We start from the raw sequence: 15,192 nt of genomic DNA, 5'->3' as shown, positions 1-15,192 counted from the left end.
GCAGCGCCGTTCGCGTGCCTGCTTCGGTCTACTGTTAACACGAGGCAAACGTGTTCATAAATGAAACGAACGGTGCATTCAGAAAGTATTCGGACCCCTTTGCCCTTGTCACGGTTTATGTTGCAGCCTTATGCTAAAGTCTTTTAGATTCATTTGTCATTTCATCAATCTAAACTCAATATGCCATTATGACAAAGGGAAAAGAGAATTTTAGAAATTTTGTATATCTATCCAAAAAAAAAAGAAAAACCGAAATATCACATTGAGAAAAGTAGTGCTATGACACTTGAAATTTAGCTCAAGTGCCTCCCATTTCTCTTGATCATCTTTGAGATGTTTCTACACCTTGACTGGAGTCCACTCGTGTTAATTCAGTTGACTGGACATGATTTGTAGAGGCCCACACCTGTCTACATAAGGTCTCACAGCTGACAATGCTCCTCAGAGCAAGAACCGAGCCATGAGGGCCGACGGGACTGCCAGCAGAGCTCAGAGACAGGATTGTGTCGAGGCACAGATCTGGGGAAGGCTCTGCTGCGTTGACGGTTCCCAAGAGCAAAGTGGCCTCCATAGTTCATAAATGGAAGAAGTTTGCAACAACCAGGAATCCTCCTAGAGCTGGCCGCCGGGCCAAAATGAGCAATCGGGGGAGAAGGGCCCTGGTAAGCGATTTGACTAAAAACCCGGTGCTCACTCCGGCTGAGCTCCAGAGATCCTGTGCGGAGATGGAAGAAGCTTCTGGAGGGACAACCGTCACTGCAGGACTGCACAGATCTGGGCTTTATGGCAGAATGGCCAGATGGAAGACTCTCCTCAGTGAAAGACACGTGAAAGCCCATTTGGATCTTGCAAAAAAGCACCCAAAGGACTCTCAGACTGTGAGAAATAAGATTCTCTGGTCTGATGAAACCGAGATTGAACTGATTGGCCTCAATTCTAAGCGTCACGTCTGGAGGAAACCAGGCACTGTTCATCACCTGCCCAATACCATCATCATATTATAGTAGTACTATTGTGACACAATGCAACTTATCTTATCAACAGGGAAAATCTGCCATCTTATACTTTTCTAAAGTAGCATTGGGGAAAGAAAAAAAAAAGTGCATGACATTGTGTCCATCCCCTGAATGTAAACACAAATTCCTTCATTAAAGAGAATGTTGTAATCTGTTGCTCCATGTACCCTGGCACTGCTATTTACTATATAGTGTCAATCTAAGTGTTAAATTTACATAATGTAAGTTTTACTTGGCTTGGTAGCTATGGCAAATTGTTTGTCTTGTTTTTGCTTTGTGTGTGTGTGTGTGTGTGGGTGTGTGTGTGTGGGTTTTGTTTGTTTTTCGTGACTTTGCATATATTCATTTACAGAGTCTGCTGTATCAGCATTCAGTCTCATTTGTTATATTCCTGTAACCTCATCAATTACATGAGAAATGAAATAAAAAGTTGGTCCAGAAAAAGAAAAAATGATGCTTTTGTTACGTCGATATTAACACAATAAACTAACCAAAATACGGTTGCATGAAATGCTTTATAAACTCATTAATGAATATCACAAGCCTTCAAGTCCTTGGAGAAATGATATACATAGAATTAATGTTAAGACCCTTTCACATTAAACAATAGAGAGAAAGTTAGTATTAAGTCACAGCCTCTCAGTTAACTCTTTTTATTTATTTTTTTAACATTTATTAAAACAGGTTCCCTGACAATAAGTCCCACACAACCTCTCTTACTCCAATAATGTTAGAATGAAGGTTTTACATACTTACAGATTCACCCCGACCATCCCATTAAAGGTTTACAGTGTGTTCACTTTGCAAAGGATCGTATAACAGAGGACAGTCTTTCAAAATAAGTGTCTATTTGGAGTTGGAAACTCGGGGTTATGTTTTTCATGCAGTTCACGGCTTTGAGTCTTTGGGTCCGTTGGTCAAAGGTAGGTCTGTGAGGCTTAAGGAAGTTTACAGTAATCATTTTATGGGCTAACAACACAAGACTTTGAGCATAAATAAATTGTTTCTCCCCATTCCTCTTAGAGACGCATTGGCTAGTATCAACCGATGTGGTGCTTCTCAGTTAGTTCTGATGGGACATGTTACAATAGGGGGCATAGGGTAACTCATTTTCTGTAGAAAGCTCACATTCTTATACCAACCTACTTTCTGTGTAAATTGTTAAAGATATGTGATATTTATTCTGTGAAATTCATGGTGAGACTACATGTTAAAACTGGCCCGTGAATACCTTGGAATGCCCTTGGAGAAGCTTTAAGAAGTGGCTGGGGAGACAGACATCTGGGGGTCCTTTAACCGGTTGCTCAGATAAAGAGCAGAAAATGGAGGAATAAATGAATGTTAGAACTGAAGCATAACTATTGCTATTGCTCAAAACTATTTTAGCTAGTCTAGCTGATTTAGCCATCAAATGATGCTTAATTGTTAATTACACACATTTTTCATGTTAAGCCCGAACAGTATCCTTCCCCGCAGATGTCTCTCAGAGCAGAAACTTAGCCTGTCATAGCAAGAAAACCACCGGCGTAACTAGTAATATATTTTATTGCTCTGTTCCATTTGGGTGTCCCAGTAAAACAAAGACTCATACTGTGTCTGAAATCATCCCCTACTTACATTATTGTATACTATATTTACTGTCTGAGCGTAAGATCTATGCACGATATAGTGCCCTCAGAAAGAGCAATAAATATAGAGTCCATGACATGCACACTACTTTTTAATTAAATTCCAACAATGCAGTACGTTGCATTTTATAGATGTGACAATTATAGTCCTGTTACGCTACATCTTTCAGTGATGATACAAAATATGATGATTCATAAGTGTCTGAAATCCCAGATTACTGCGCACTAAACAGTAAACTACTAAATGTCTATTATATGGGGAGTAGTGAATGAGTAAACGAGGGAGTGATTTCCAGGGCCCTGGGAATAGCACACCTAGACTGAGTGCAGCCACGAACTGTATTGTGTACAAGTGTATTGTACAAAGGCTAAATGAGGTGTGATAAAGTGATCAAATTTGTATTACTTTCAGATTTCTGCCACAAAATCAGCTAGGCTATCCAGCGGGAAAAATATTAGGAAATGGATCCCACATCAAAATCACACTTTGACTAAAAAACATTTATTTCAATAAAGACAGGGGTGATATACTTGCTTCCGCTCATGCTACCTCTTTCCTTTGAGCAGAGCTCTGATTGAACTTTTATTTGGAAATTTCTGATGTTGTCCAATGTCCAGCCATGAGAGAGTAGGTGGGATTGATCTCTCAAATTGGAAAAATCGATTGATCTCAAAATCAGACTTTAGAAAGCTCCCTCCAGAGCAACGTAGGACATTATACAGCCAATTTTAAAGGCAAAGGAGTTGGCTACACATTAAACTGGCCCTTTGAAAACCAGGTGGAAGGCCCTTTTAAAGAACAGTTAGACATTTTGGGAAACACGCTTATCCCCAAGTGGTAGATGAGAAGACTGATATCACTCTATGTGGTGAATAATATAAAGCTACCACCAGCAGCTGGTAGGCTTAGCACAAAGAATGGGAAATGAGGGGATACACCTGGGCTGTGTCTGAAATCAATCCCTATGCACTATATGCACTGCATCTATTGTCCGCCACTTTATTTGGAGGTCTGAATTCTGAGAGTGCAAATTTATCCACTATATAGCGCCCTAAAAAAATTCCACAGGGAGATGTAAAAAAAAGTAATGTCCCTGACGTGTATACCACTTCCTGCTAACAATCCCGCAATACAATGCTCAGCAATTAATGGATGACAAAAACTGCTGTTGCAAGACTCAACAGAAGTCAGTGACTTTACAAAACGAAGGTGTCCAAAATCTCCGTTTACTGCTCACTACAGAACAAGCCACTGAGTGTCCATTGTTTAGGTGGTAGTGAATGAGTGAACAAGGGAGTGATTTTTTGACACAGCCCAGGTCTGGCTCCGTCCAAAAAAACCTGCCCACTAGCACCTCTAAAGCTGAAGCTACGGCACATTACCAAATCTCATTTTAGAGGACATATGAGACATCGCTCAGACTTGTCTCTACATGGAGGGAGATTAGAAGTTTAGGGAGAACTGATTCCGTTCTCGCTTACTATCATTAGTATAGTATATTATACAGCCCAAAGCATTTCCTTTTCACTCATCAGAAACTGGTTTTGGTTTCTCTGTTGCAGTCTCTCCCCTGGCACACTCAAAACAAGAGAGCCTGTTTTTTTTTTTTGTTTTTTTTTTTAAACAGAGAGAGGGAAGGAAACCGTGACTCCTGAGGAGCAGGACAACTGTAGCCTACCAACACCCAGACACACAGGAGGTTCATCACAGCGGTGCAAAACTCGAATACCACAGGTGCAAATTTTGATCAAATGAAAAGCACGGGTGTGTATGTATAAAAAAAAATAAAATAAAACCAAGAAGAGTGACGGACAGTAAAAGCAGTGAACAGCAGTAGGTAATGATGAGAAAAGACGGAGACGCACGGCCTGCACAGACTGTGAGGCAGAATTCAAATAAAGTGTAATGAGGCTATAACATGGGACTATTTTTTAAGCAATTTAGCGGAAGTGAGTAAAGTCTATCTGAGCAAAGAAATTAGGAGTGTGTGACACATCGTTCAGTGCTCTTTGTCATTAGAACAAAGAGGTTAAACTAGAGGAATTTGATGCCGAGAAAATGTCTCTGGGACAAAAAAAAAACCGAACAAAAAAAAAAAACAAAAACAAACAAACACAAAAACCAAAAGTAACTAACTAAAACCGACAGCTTGTCAGCCAGCGAGGGAGCACGCGTATCTCCCCCAGCCCGTCCCAACATCCCCTCCCACCCTCGCCCCGCCGGTGTCTGCCTCCCTCCCTCTCTCTCTCTCCTCTCTCTCCCTCTCTCTCCCTCCTCTCTCTCCCTCTCTCTCTCTCTCTCTCAACGGGATGGCTCATGTCAAATGCGGAAGTTTACACCCAGTAAAGCTGCCGCCGCCGCCGCGACCAAGATGATGAGTGTTGACATGACAGTTGAGCTGTAGGTAGGAGAAGGAGCGCTGCGTCGGTGACAGCGAGGCGGCGTGACCGCAGGAAAACCCCTGCCCCCCCCCCCACCACCACCACAACCCACCCACCCGGAGCCGGCGCCGCTGAACCGGACTTCAGACTCGCATATGGCGTCTCTGGGCAGCGCGGAGCGACGGGCTTTCGCTCTGAAAATCAACAGGTAACAGTCCCCCGCTGGAAGCCCCCCCCCCCTTGGCCGTCTTTAGTGTGGGAGCCTAGGTGAACTCCTGGTACCTCCCCGGGGATGGGGGAGGGAGAGGAGCCCCCGTCTTGACGTTTGGTTGGGGATTCCGCAGCGGAGCGGGCGGCCACATGTTGTGAATGTTAATGCGGCAGGTTAGTTCGCTCTGTCCCGGAACAAAAGGGCAGCCCGTACGACACTAAACAGCCAACTTTTCTTCAGAGCGCTCGCAAGGATTATGACAGGACACAGCCACGTGATATATCACGAAGATATGTTTCCCTCTCGCAGGCTCTGCCTTAAGTTTGTTTCCGCGAACTGCTGGTCTAAAGAGGAGAAACGATGCTGAACTCTCCACACTTAGCTGACAAATCTGTAAAATATCAGTGTCATGTCTTCCTCCCGAGGATGCTGAGTCTACATCCAGTGTGTCTAATAGGATCATTTCCTGTGGTGTGTAAAGTCTGACCAGTCCATGGAGCTGCTATAAATGAGGAGGGATGTGGTCATAGTTCCTGCTCAGGCCAGGTGTGGAGGAAGTATGCACATGGAAGTCTATTGTTTATCATTTCTTCTGAAGTACCACTTTTTTTTAAACAAATACACTGACACGTCCTTAGCAGCGCAGGCACATAAAGCTTGTCCGGGGCTTCTCCTCTAATGGCAGTGCAGGTCAAACTGGGGGCCTCGCAGCACATTTTTAAGCGTGATGTTTGCAGCAGTTTGACAGTGCACTGGGGTTCGTTCACATTGTGGAAATGGATAAGGGCAGAGAGGCTGATCAGTTGGGGTCAAGTGTAGCACGGAGGAAGATGAGGAGGCAAACTGTTTACCCTCACATTTACTTTAGTCCACAAGCAGCATTTTTAAATCCCAATTGATCCCTTCTTTTAAAAAATCACTTCTTTTTTTCTTTCGCAACTTTTACAAAATCTTCATAAATGTACCTTCTAAACTTCGGTGACTTGGATGAAAAATGCAAGATTAATAATTATGATTTATTTTCCTACATAAGCAATTTTAATTAAACACCACTGATGCAGTCATGCAAAATGTTTCAGAAAGAAGCTCAAAGCAGGGCTACGACTAAAGATAGGTTCCATTATTTATTATTGTGTGACTTATTATTTTTTGATTAATAATTTAATTGTTTTGTCTATAACATTTCAGAATATAGAGAGAAATGCCATCCATAATATTTTAGTGTGTGGGGTGATGTCCCATAAGCAGTCTGAAACCCAGAGATATTCAATTTACAATTATAGGAAACAAGGAAAACAGCACATTTTTGTAGCTTTAGCTAGTTAATGTTTGGCATTTTTGCTTGGAAAATATCAATTAATTGTTTATCAAAATAGTTAAGTTCCTACCTATTGACTAATCAGTTAATCTTCTAATTGTTTCATATCTCGTCCAAGGCCTTCTGTGGTTTTTAGGACTTTTGCGAGTGTGAAATCCTCTATTTTCCACAGCTGAAGTAGCAGACTCCTGTTTTTAATAGCAAGGATAAATCATTGGTAATTGCTGTGATGTGCCGTGCAGAGCTGAGCTCAGCTGCCGAGGGATCTGAGGGATCTTGGGTCGCAGCCTGAATCCAGTGATGAGCCAGCAGAGGGACTGGTTAGAAGAAGCTGCATTCTAGCAAAACATGGTACTGTGGAATGTGTAGTTTCATAGTGTTAACCAGCACAGCCAGTAAGTGACGATGCGGGAGACACAATTCACACTCACTGACAGTGAGTTTTTAAAATGTCATGAGATTTAGAGAGAACATTCTGTTGGTTTTTAGCATGAAATTATTTTGTTTTGACTCAGCAACATTGAATGAATGTTATATAATATAGAGCTATCTGATAGTAACGAAATTTCAGGCTGCTAGTTGTTTTGTGTTTTGTTTTTTTATGTTGTTATTGTAATATTATGTCATTTAAAATAGTTGATACGCAAAATAACATTGAGTAGATACGCAAAATATATAGTATATATATAGTATAGAGTAGATACGCAAAATAACGTGAACGCTCTAATGGAAAATGGACTCTGAGGTGGACTCAGAGGTGGGTCATTTTAAATCCAGTGCTTGGTAGTGTAAACATTTTTTCCGTTTATAATGAAAGTGGACGGTAGAGAGGTGACAGGAAGTGAGGGGAGAGGCAATAGGAATGACACACAACAAAAGTCCCCGGCCGGACTCATTGATATTGAGATTACATGTGTCAGTGTCTTAAACCCCTAGTACACCAAAAAGGCCCGTAAAACCATGTAATATGTCAAGGGGAACCACCATTAAAATCATGGCAACACAAGCCAGACACAAACAAATCACATGGACAAAGTGGAACATTGCTCACAAGGTGAAACTCAAGTATGCAGGAAGGATATGGAAAGCTGAAAAACCTGTTAATTGCCACATAAACTGAGATTACCAATATTTCTAGAGATGTTTACAGTGGTGCATTAGAACTCATGTTCATTTATCCACCCCTGAAAACCCTATAAGTTCTCATATAGTTCCTCTCTAGATCTCTCTATCAGGATGGAGTGTGAGGGAAGTCCTGCACATTTTGGACACGGTGTGGCTCAGGTTTCACTTCACTTTTTGTGTGTTTCTTCATGAGGACCTAAAAAGGGGAATGGAAAAGAGGTATGAGGATGCATAGAGCTAACATACAGTCATGGCGCAGCACAGTGTTCAGCTTTGACAAATGCGTCGAGGATAGCCGAACACTTAATATTCTACCGCTGAACATGAGGACCATATGGTAACAGGTGTGAGGACAGCTGTGGACATGGGGCCTCTGTTGTTCAGCGCTCTTAAGTGGCAGGGGGATCCGGATTGAGTTGCATCTGATTTCCTCTGGCCTCTGGTTCATGACATCTGTTAACCCCCATGGCTGTTGGTGGGCCGTTGAGTTATGGGGTGGGTAGGGTGTCAAATAGACACACAACTTCCTAAAAAAAAACTTTGTTTAACGGCTCGACCCGCGGTTGAAGCATTCAAATTCTAGAAGTTGGATTTAAAGTCTCCCTTGGTCACTTTTTCTTGCTTGGAGCTGCCCGTGACCCGAGTGCTGCCAAATGACTGCTGTGTTTGTGTGCGCCTCCCTCTGACAGGAAGCTGTGCTGCGATGGTGCTGATAGCAGTAAGACACATTAAGTCTGGAGACATATGATAGTATGAGACACGCAGTGGGGGCATCCTTTTGGTCTGCTTTCCTCCTCTTGTCATGTACACCACACCACTCTCTGTTTTCCTGTGTTTCCTCTTTGGCTCAGATGAAGGGGAAAGGACTTATGGTAGGAAGGAGGGTTTTTTTTGTTTTTTTTTTAAGCTATAACATACAAGGTAAAGGAGCCACCTACCACTATGGGTTAGACTTGATAATAATGGTGATAACAGGCATAATTGTAGACTGTCTGGCTGAGCAGCATGCTTGGTGGGAGTCATGTCTTTTGGAGTAAATACAGATAATCATGAGTAGACTTATAGATTTGTCTATCTGGGGAGCCTATTAATCAGAACTGTGGCCATGAGAAGCAGTGATAGTGCAGTTTTAGAGCCAGATTCAATTTGAGGAATGCTTGCCCAATGATTCCAGAAATGCTGACAGGAACACGCCATATGCACACACAGCAAGTGCAGGCCTGTTATAAACACCTGACGTAACAAAAAGGGGCCAACCTCTTTCTATAGGGAGGGGATGATAAAGGGTTTCCACCCTGGAACCCACAATGCGATTTCTTAACTTGGCTGTGAGTCCTGAGACCTCTCAGAAAACACCCAGCTTTTGTGCAGGTACTAATTTTAAGAAATACTTCCCCAGCATGATCTAATGTAATTATAATGCCACAGTATTATAAAAGAGCTGACAGTATCTAATATTCACATAAAATGACTTAGTAGCTTGAAGTCTAACAGAATTAATGATAGATTAGAGGCATATTTGAGGCATATTTGACAGCTCATACATACTTGAAATAATGGGGTCGCCCAAAAAGCTGCTTTAATAAAAGTTATTTTATTCTGATTAATGATAAAACACTTTGCCTTTCTTTCCTTTCTCATTGTCTCATTATATTAGATAGTTTCCTTTTTTAAAAAAAAAAAAAAAACAGGATGACCTAATTAGCATAGTGTGACAGAGGACACAAGAGGTTATGAAAGTATCATAACTATTGATCTGTGAAGAGACTCATTAATATTCCAGTGCTGTACAGCTGGTAACAGTCAAAGGCCGGTCGAACTTACACGTTATTATCTACCTCCAAAACAGCTTTGCTGTCTAGTAATATATGAGCTAATCAGATTAATCAAAGTATTCATCCAAAAAAGTTTAAATTGATTAATGTTGGACTGGTCTATTTATCAGTTCTGTGACATGACATAGCAATGCTGCAGATGCTGCAAACGATGCGCACGATATGATTTATGATATATTTTGGGCTCTTTCACTAACAGACAACAGGATAATAGTGTAGAAAAATGTGCTGAGTCTCGACGTATTTTAACAGTGTGCCAAATCTCTCATCAGCCCTTGTTTATAACTGGAGTTTACTGTCAGTTGTAATTCTGGCTCTACATCGGCTCCCTGGGAGCAGCTGTTTTAGAGTGCCATCCTCATCAGTGCTGATTACCTACTCTAATTATATCTCGGGGAAAAAAGTCCAAAGGAAACTGGTAATTATTGTCAAAGGCTTTGTGTTCAGGTAGGAGAACTCTTTCTTGATAACAATTCAAATGTTCCATCCCAGATAGGGAGCGTTTATTGACATTTTGCGATTTTCTGTAGTTTAGCTTGAGCTCAAGGCCTTGAAGCATGTTACATAGTGACAAGCAGTACGTTTACATGCACACAAGAAATCAGGTTACTCGGAGATATCGGGTTACATAGGAAATCAGACAGCGTGTCCACATGGACTGTGGTAACCTGGATACTGTGAATCTGTGTTTACACGCAGCATGACAGTGGTCAGATTCCATTCCTACCCCGACCTTATTTTGAAACCATGGATTAGTTACTTGAAATATATTTTAGGGATTCCAGATACTGTTTCATGATTTTTTTTTTTTTTTTTGAGGAGGATTTTGTAGGACACCCAAATCATAAAAATGTTTAAGTACTTAGTCTAACAACATTATTAATGTAAGTTGTGATGAAGATGGACCCTCGACATGAGTAAGATGGTATTGCGATTATGGCTGCACTGCCAGCAGATGACTGGTTATTTTTTGAAAAACAGACATAACCACATTAAGTATTATGATGGCGAGATGGAATTCTGATCACTAGTTTGCTACAGTATTTATTTTTCCTAAACTGTGTGCTAAATCAGCCCGTATTAATATATAGTGCACTACATTTACTGTCCGCCATTGTATTTTTTAGTGTCCGAATTAGAGGGTCCGAGTGTGTAAACTTATCCACTATATTCTTCTCTCAAAAATTCAACAGCTGTCAGTAATGTCCCAATGATAAGTAAGTGTCTGAAATCACAATTCACTGCTCACTATAGAGTAAACTATTTCCTGACCATTACGTAGGAAGTAGCGAATAAGTGAACAGAGGAGTGATTTTGGGGAACGACTCATCCTTTTGCTTCAACAGTACCTTTTAAGAGGTTTGGGTGTCTCTTATGCCTTGCTCAATGGAGTTGCGGCATCAACTGATTTGCTGATGTGGCTTTGTTCACATTTATTTTTAGGATGACATCATGAAATTGAAAGAGCAGTGGTGAATAATTTGGGGAAATGCCACTATGCTCATTCTCAGAGATCTCAGACCTGAAGCCCAGTGTTGGGCTCCAAAACCTCAGTAGCTGCTTTCAAGACCAAAGCAGTCAACTTCATGACAGCTTTTTTTTATAGGCAGGGTTGGTCCCAGTTTAAGGAAGGTGGTGTAACTATTTCTCTGGACTCTCTCTATTCAAACAGTCTTGACTTGACTTATTTACCATTGCTCCTGACCGTTGTGTCCTGTCAGCTAAAAGCATTGCAGGTATTGTTGACAGTCAGGTATTTGTCCCTTTGAGGTTGTTTTTTGGCTTCATTTCAAGAATTCATCACTTTTTCAGTTTTTGTGTCTCAGTGGTTTCGGTAAAAAGTAATAATCAAGACATCAGTTTCTGCACTCTTGGGACACAAGCTGCTTTTGGTATTATTGTGCCTGAATGACCAAAAATCCAAAGCCCTGCTTTTTGTCTTCCTGACAGGAGCAGCTTTGGGTTTATGTAACAAAGGATGCCAGGACACACGCCTGTTAAAGAGAATGACAGATGCTGTCTGCTGTGACAAGCTGTTTGTCTACTATTGGTAAAATAATTTCTGCTTGGCTCTGCAGGCAAGAGCTGATTACTGTTTTACTTGCCAGGTCTTTTTATAGACAGGCCCTGAATGTGTGTCAGTATATGCAAGTAAGCAAACCCACGTGTGCATGCGTGTGCAAATTTGTGTATATGTAAATGATACTTTATATATAAAGTGTATGTTCTGCATTAGTATGGGTTGGCGTGTACATGCTTTATCTCTCCAATGGCAATGAAAGAGAGAGGGAGGGAACATATTAGTGGCGGCGTGGTTATGGACCAGTCTGTACACGGGGTAGGGCATGTCGCTGTAGCAGTTAAGTTATGAGAAGGTTTTAAAGGGTTTAAATTGCCTCTGTACAAGCTTAATACACCCAGCTGACAGTCTGCCCTTGGGCAAAAAATGTTCTTCTTGTTTGCTCAGATTTTTACACCTCCGTGCTGGCGACAGCCTTGGCCGGAGGGATTGTGTTTTCGGGTTGTCCGTCCGTCTGTACGTCTGTCTGTCCCATTCCTTTGAATGCGTTATCTCAGGAAGGCCTTGGAGGAATTTCTTCAAATTTGGCACACACGTTCACTTGGACTCAAGGATGAACTGATTAGAATTTGGTGGTCAAAGGTCAAAGGCCAAGGTCACTGTCACCTCAAAAAACATGATTTTGGATATTTCATTCAATTATGAAAAAATAAATTTAATACCTTTTTATTAAATTTCTTCAAAATCTTCACTACATACATGAGTCTGGATGTAAACTGCAACTTGATTGGTTGGTGGAAGCGTTCAACTTCGAGGCAGTAATTCTGATTTTTTTTTTTCTTTTTTTTTTTCTTTTTATGTTTTCTGCCAAACACTAAATTTTGCATAGACCACCCTAGGCCTATTTTATTTTGTACTGACTATTTAAACTAGTTGAAGCGGCAACTTCTAACATCAGAATCACTTAAATCTCAGCAGCAGCCCATTATCATTTCAAAGAGAAAGATGCTAAAACCAATCTGACTAAAGAGGAGATGTCTGATCCAGAAGTCATAACTCTGTTTTATCAATTATTCTCCCCACATACCTGGGGAGGTGGATCTATGAAGAATGTCATTCCTTGTGTTGACTTGAATCTTTCTGGAGCTTTAGTTTCTTATCTGCAGCTGCTTTAAGCTCCACTGGATTATCTCATATGACACATTGCATTGCAAGAAGAGTAACTCGGCACATTCTGTTTAGACATGAGTGGTGTAAAAAGTGGGCGCGTGCAGAGACTTTAGTTTGATGATGTGCGGGTATAAGGCGGGGTGGATATGTGAGATCCCTCGACAACCACTGTCCCATGTGCTATTGTGCATGGGACAAATGTACTGCTCTCATAAAACTGCTTAGCAGCCAGCAATGAGGGATTGTGGCTGTTCTTAGCAGCTTTTAGGTGTGAGTATTTGTATGATATATTGTGTACACCTTTGTACACCTTAAGCTGTAGGCCACGTTCTGAGTTGAATAAGGGTTAAAAATAACTGTCGGTTAAGAGTAACATTTACACAAGTGAGAATTGCACAATATCACTGTTGTCACTGGTGATAAAAGAGTAAAAGTGGATGATGTGGCGATACATACACGACTGTGTGTGTGTGTGTGGGTGTGTGTGTGTGGGTTTGTGCGACGGCTCATTGTGGAAATCATCATGCACAGGTGTTGTATAATATGCTTGGTTTTTTTTTGTTTTTTTAATGCCATTTGCAGCTTTTTACTTCTGTTATGTGCATCCTTGCATTGTTATTTAATTGTAGATTTTAAATATTTTGGGATGTTGCTGATAGCGAGCTTTGTTTTTAAAAAAAAAAAAAAAAAAAATAGTGCTGCACTGCTGGACTTTGCTCTTTGTGTAAATTTGCATACCATTCTCCCACCCATGCCTTAACCTTCCATGGCATGCGGTGATTGTGTTGATTCAGCATGTTACATAATTGACAGGAGGGAGGGGAAAGTGTTATAAACAGTACGATTGGAGTAGATACAGTATAGATGTATAGATGTAGTCTTTATTAAAGCCTTTAAATATTATCTGTAAATTGTCAGAAATGCATATTTGGACATGCCTTCAAGCTTTTCTTGATTCTTGAAAAGTGAACTGGCTTGGCTTACGTCGTCGCCGCAGAACATTAATGATATTAGTTTTCATCTGTTTGCATGAAGCTGTCTCACAGATTTTAAATGCTTCATGAATCTGCAGCCTCAGTGGTTTTGACATGCTACATTCCTCCACTGCATTGATGTTTAGGGGTTTGCGGTGATAATTAGTAGCAGGGCTGTTGTAACAATGACCGTGGGCACTTAACGAACCCATGACATTGGGGACCACAGGGGAAGCAGTTGGGAATGTGACCCATTTGCTCAAGTCTTTGCCCGCTAACTCCGGTCTGTGTCAGTGCTGCAGTAAACTCTTACTGACACTCACACATGCAAAATTACATACAAAAACAAGCAATTTTGACGTAAAACACAAACAAAAACATACAAACACACACATGCTAGACACACATGCTCATACACAAAAAACTGGCCTTTCATTATTGAGCTGCATATGATTAAGCAGTTAATGTTATTGGTTTGGTTGGGGTCCAATGATATGGTAGATTAATTACAAAGAAACAGACAGTGCATTAACTCAGCGTCACATGGAGATGAAATGTGTGCAACAAATTGGGACACTGGCTCTGTTCTTGTTATTCACTTTTCTCCTTTAATTTTGGAGAAAGCTAGAGGCAGACACACACAAACAAACACACATACACCAACCCCATATTATACCCAATATATTTGAATACTACTCCATTCCTATGTCATGTTGATTTCGTGCTCGGTCTGACCCTTAAATAAGGACACCATATTTGTTCCACTCCCTGTATGGCTGCCAGCATGACAAAGCCTTTACACAGCCAGCAGAGATGTGCTGCTGTAGAGAGGGAACAATAGTTTGAATGGAATTATCATGGCTGACCAACTCATGCTAATGTGAGTAGGAACAATGCTGGAATTGGTGTCTCATCTCTCATTAAGATACACTGTGCATGTTGGTGGAGTTGCACAGAAGTTATGGTTTTACATGAGGTCATAGAAGTTTTCACTGCCTGTTTCTATACAAATATTTACCTTCAAATGTACCATAGTCATGTACTATGCTATACTGGAGTAGTAACTATTATTTTCTGCCCCCTTAACGCAAAACCTTATGAATCTGTATGTGTTTCCATGTTTTGCTCAAGGCACTCCTCTGCAGAGATCAGACGACACTTCGGTGGGAACCACGTCTTTTATCACAGCCGAACCAACTCCAACGCTTCGGCCTCAGTTTGCCTCACTGTGGTGAGTTTCGTTTTACAAAAAGATACCTTGCCTTTTGGAATTTAGACATTTTTATTTGTCAGGTGTTTGTCACATTATCCATCATATGTATCTTTGATTGATTCACAGCTGCCTTGAGAAAAGAGGATATTAGTTATTTGCATTTGAGCTAATATGCGTCACTAGCTGCAGGTAGGTTTCAGAAAGTAACGTAAGCAATATGAGACATTTTTTACTTAAATAAAGTGAAAATGGAGAAAATTTTGCAAATGACAAATTCCTTTTACGTATACAGTTACTCAG

At 40.9% G+C, this 15,192-nt stretch overlaps 1 protein-coding gene across 4 annotated transcripts in view; it reads left to right on the top strand.

Moving 5' to 3' along the window:
- Positions 1 to 5,149: 5,149 nt before the first annotated feature.
- dock8 (dedicator of cytokinesis 8) overlaps positions 5,150 to 15,192 on the top strand; it is a 52,490-nt gene continuing 42,447 nt past the window's right edge. For 3 of the 4 annotated variants that reach the window (XM_040155363.1, XM_040155361.1, XM_040155360.1), the window contains exons 1-2: positions 5,150 to 5,234; positions 14,811 to 14,910. In XM_040155363.1, coding sequence (XP_040011297.1) covers positions 5,182 to 5,234; positions 14,811 to 14,910 — 153 coding nt within the window. In that variant the 5' untranslated portion in view covers positions 5,150 to 5,181. Of the gene's footprint in view, positions 5,235 to 6,880; positions 6,907 to 14,810; positions 14,911 to 15,192 lie in introns of those variants that run through there. The other variant, XM_040155365.1, reaches the window with a different exon arrangement.

The sequence above is a fragment of the Xiphias gladius genome, chromosome 19 (assembly GCF_016859285.1).
Source record: "Xiphias gladius isolate SHS-SW01 ecotype Sanya breed wild chromosome 19, ASM1685928v1, whole genome shotgun sequence".
NCBI lineage: Eukaryota > Metazoa > Chordata > Actinopteri > Istiophoriformes > Xiphiidae > Xiphias > Xiphias gladius.
This window is presented reverse-complemented; position numbering and strand designations above follow the sequence as displayed.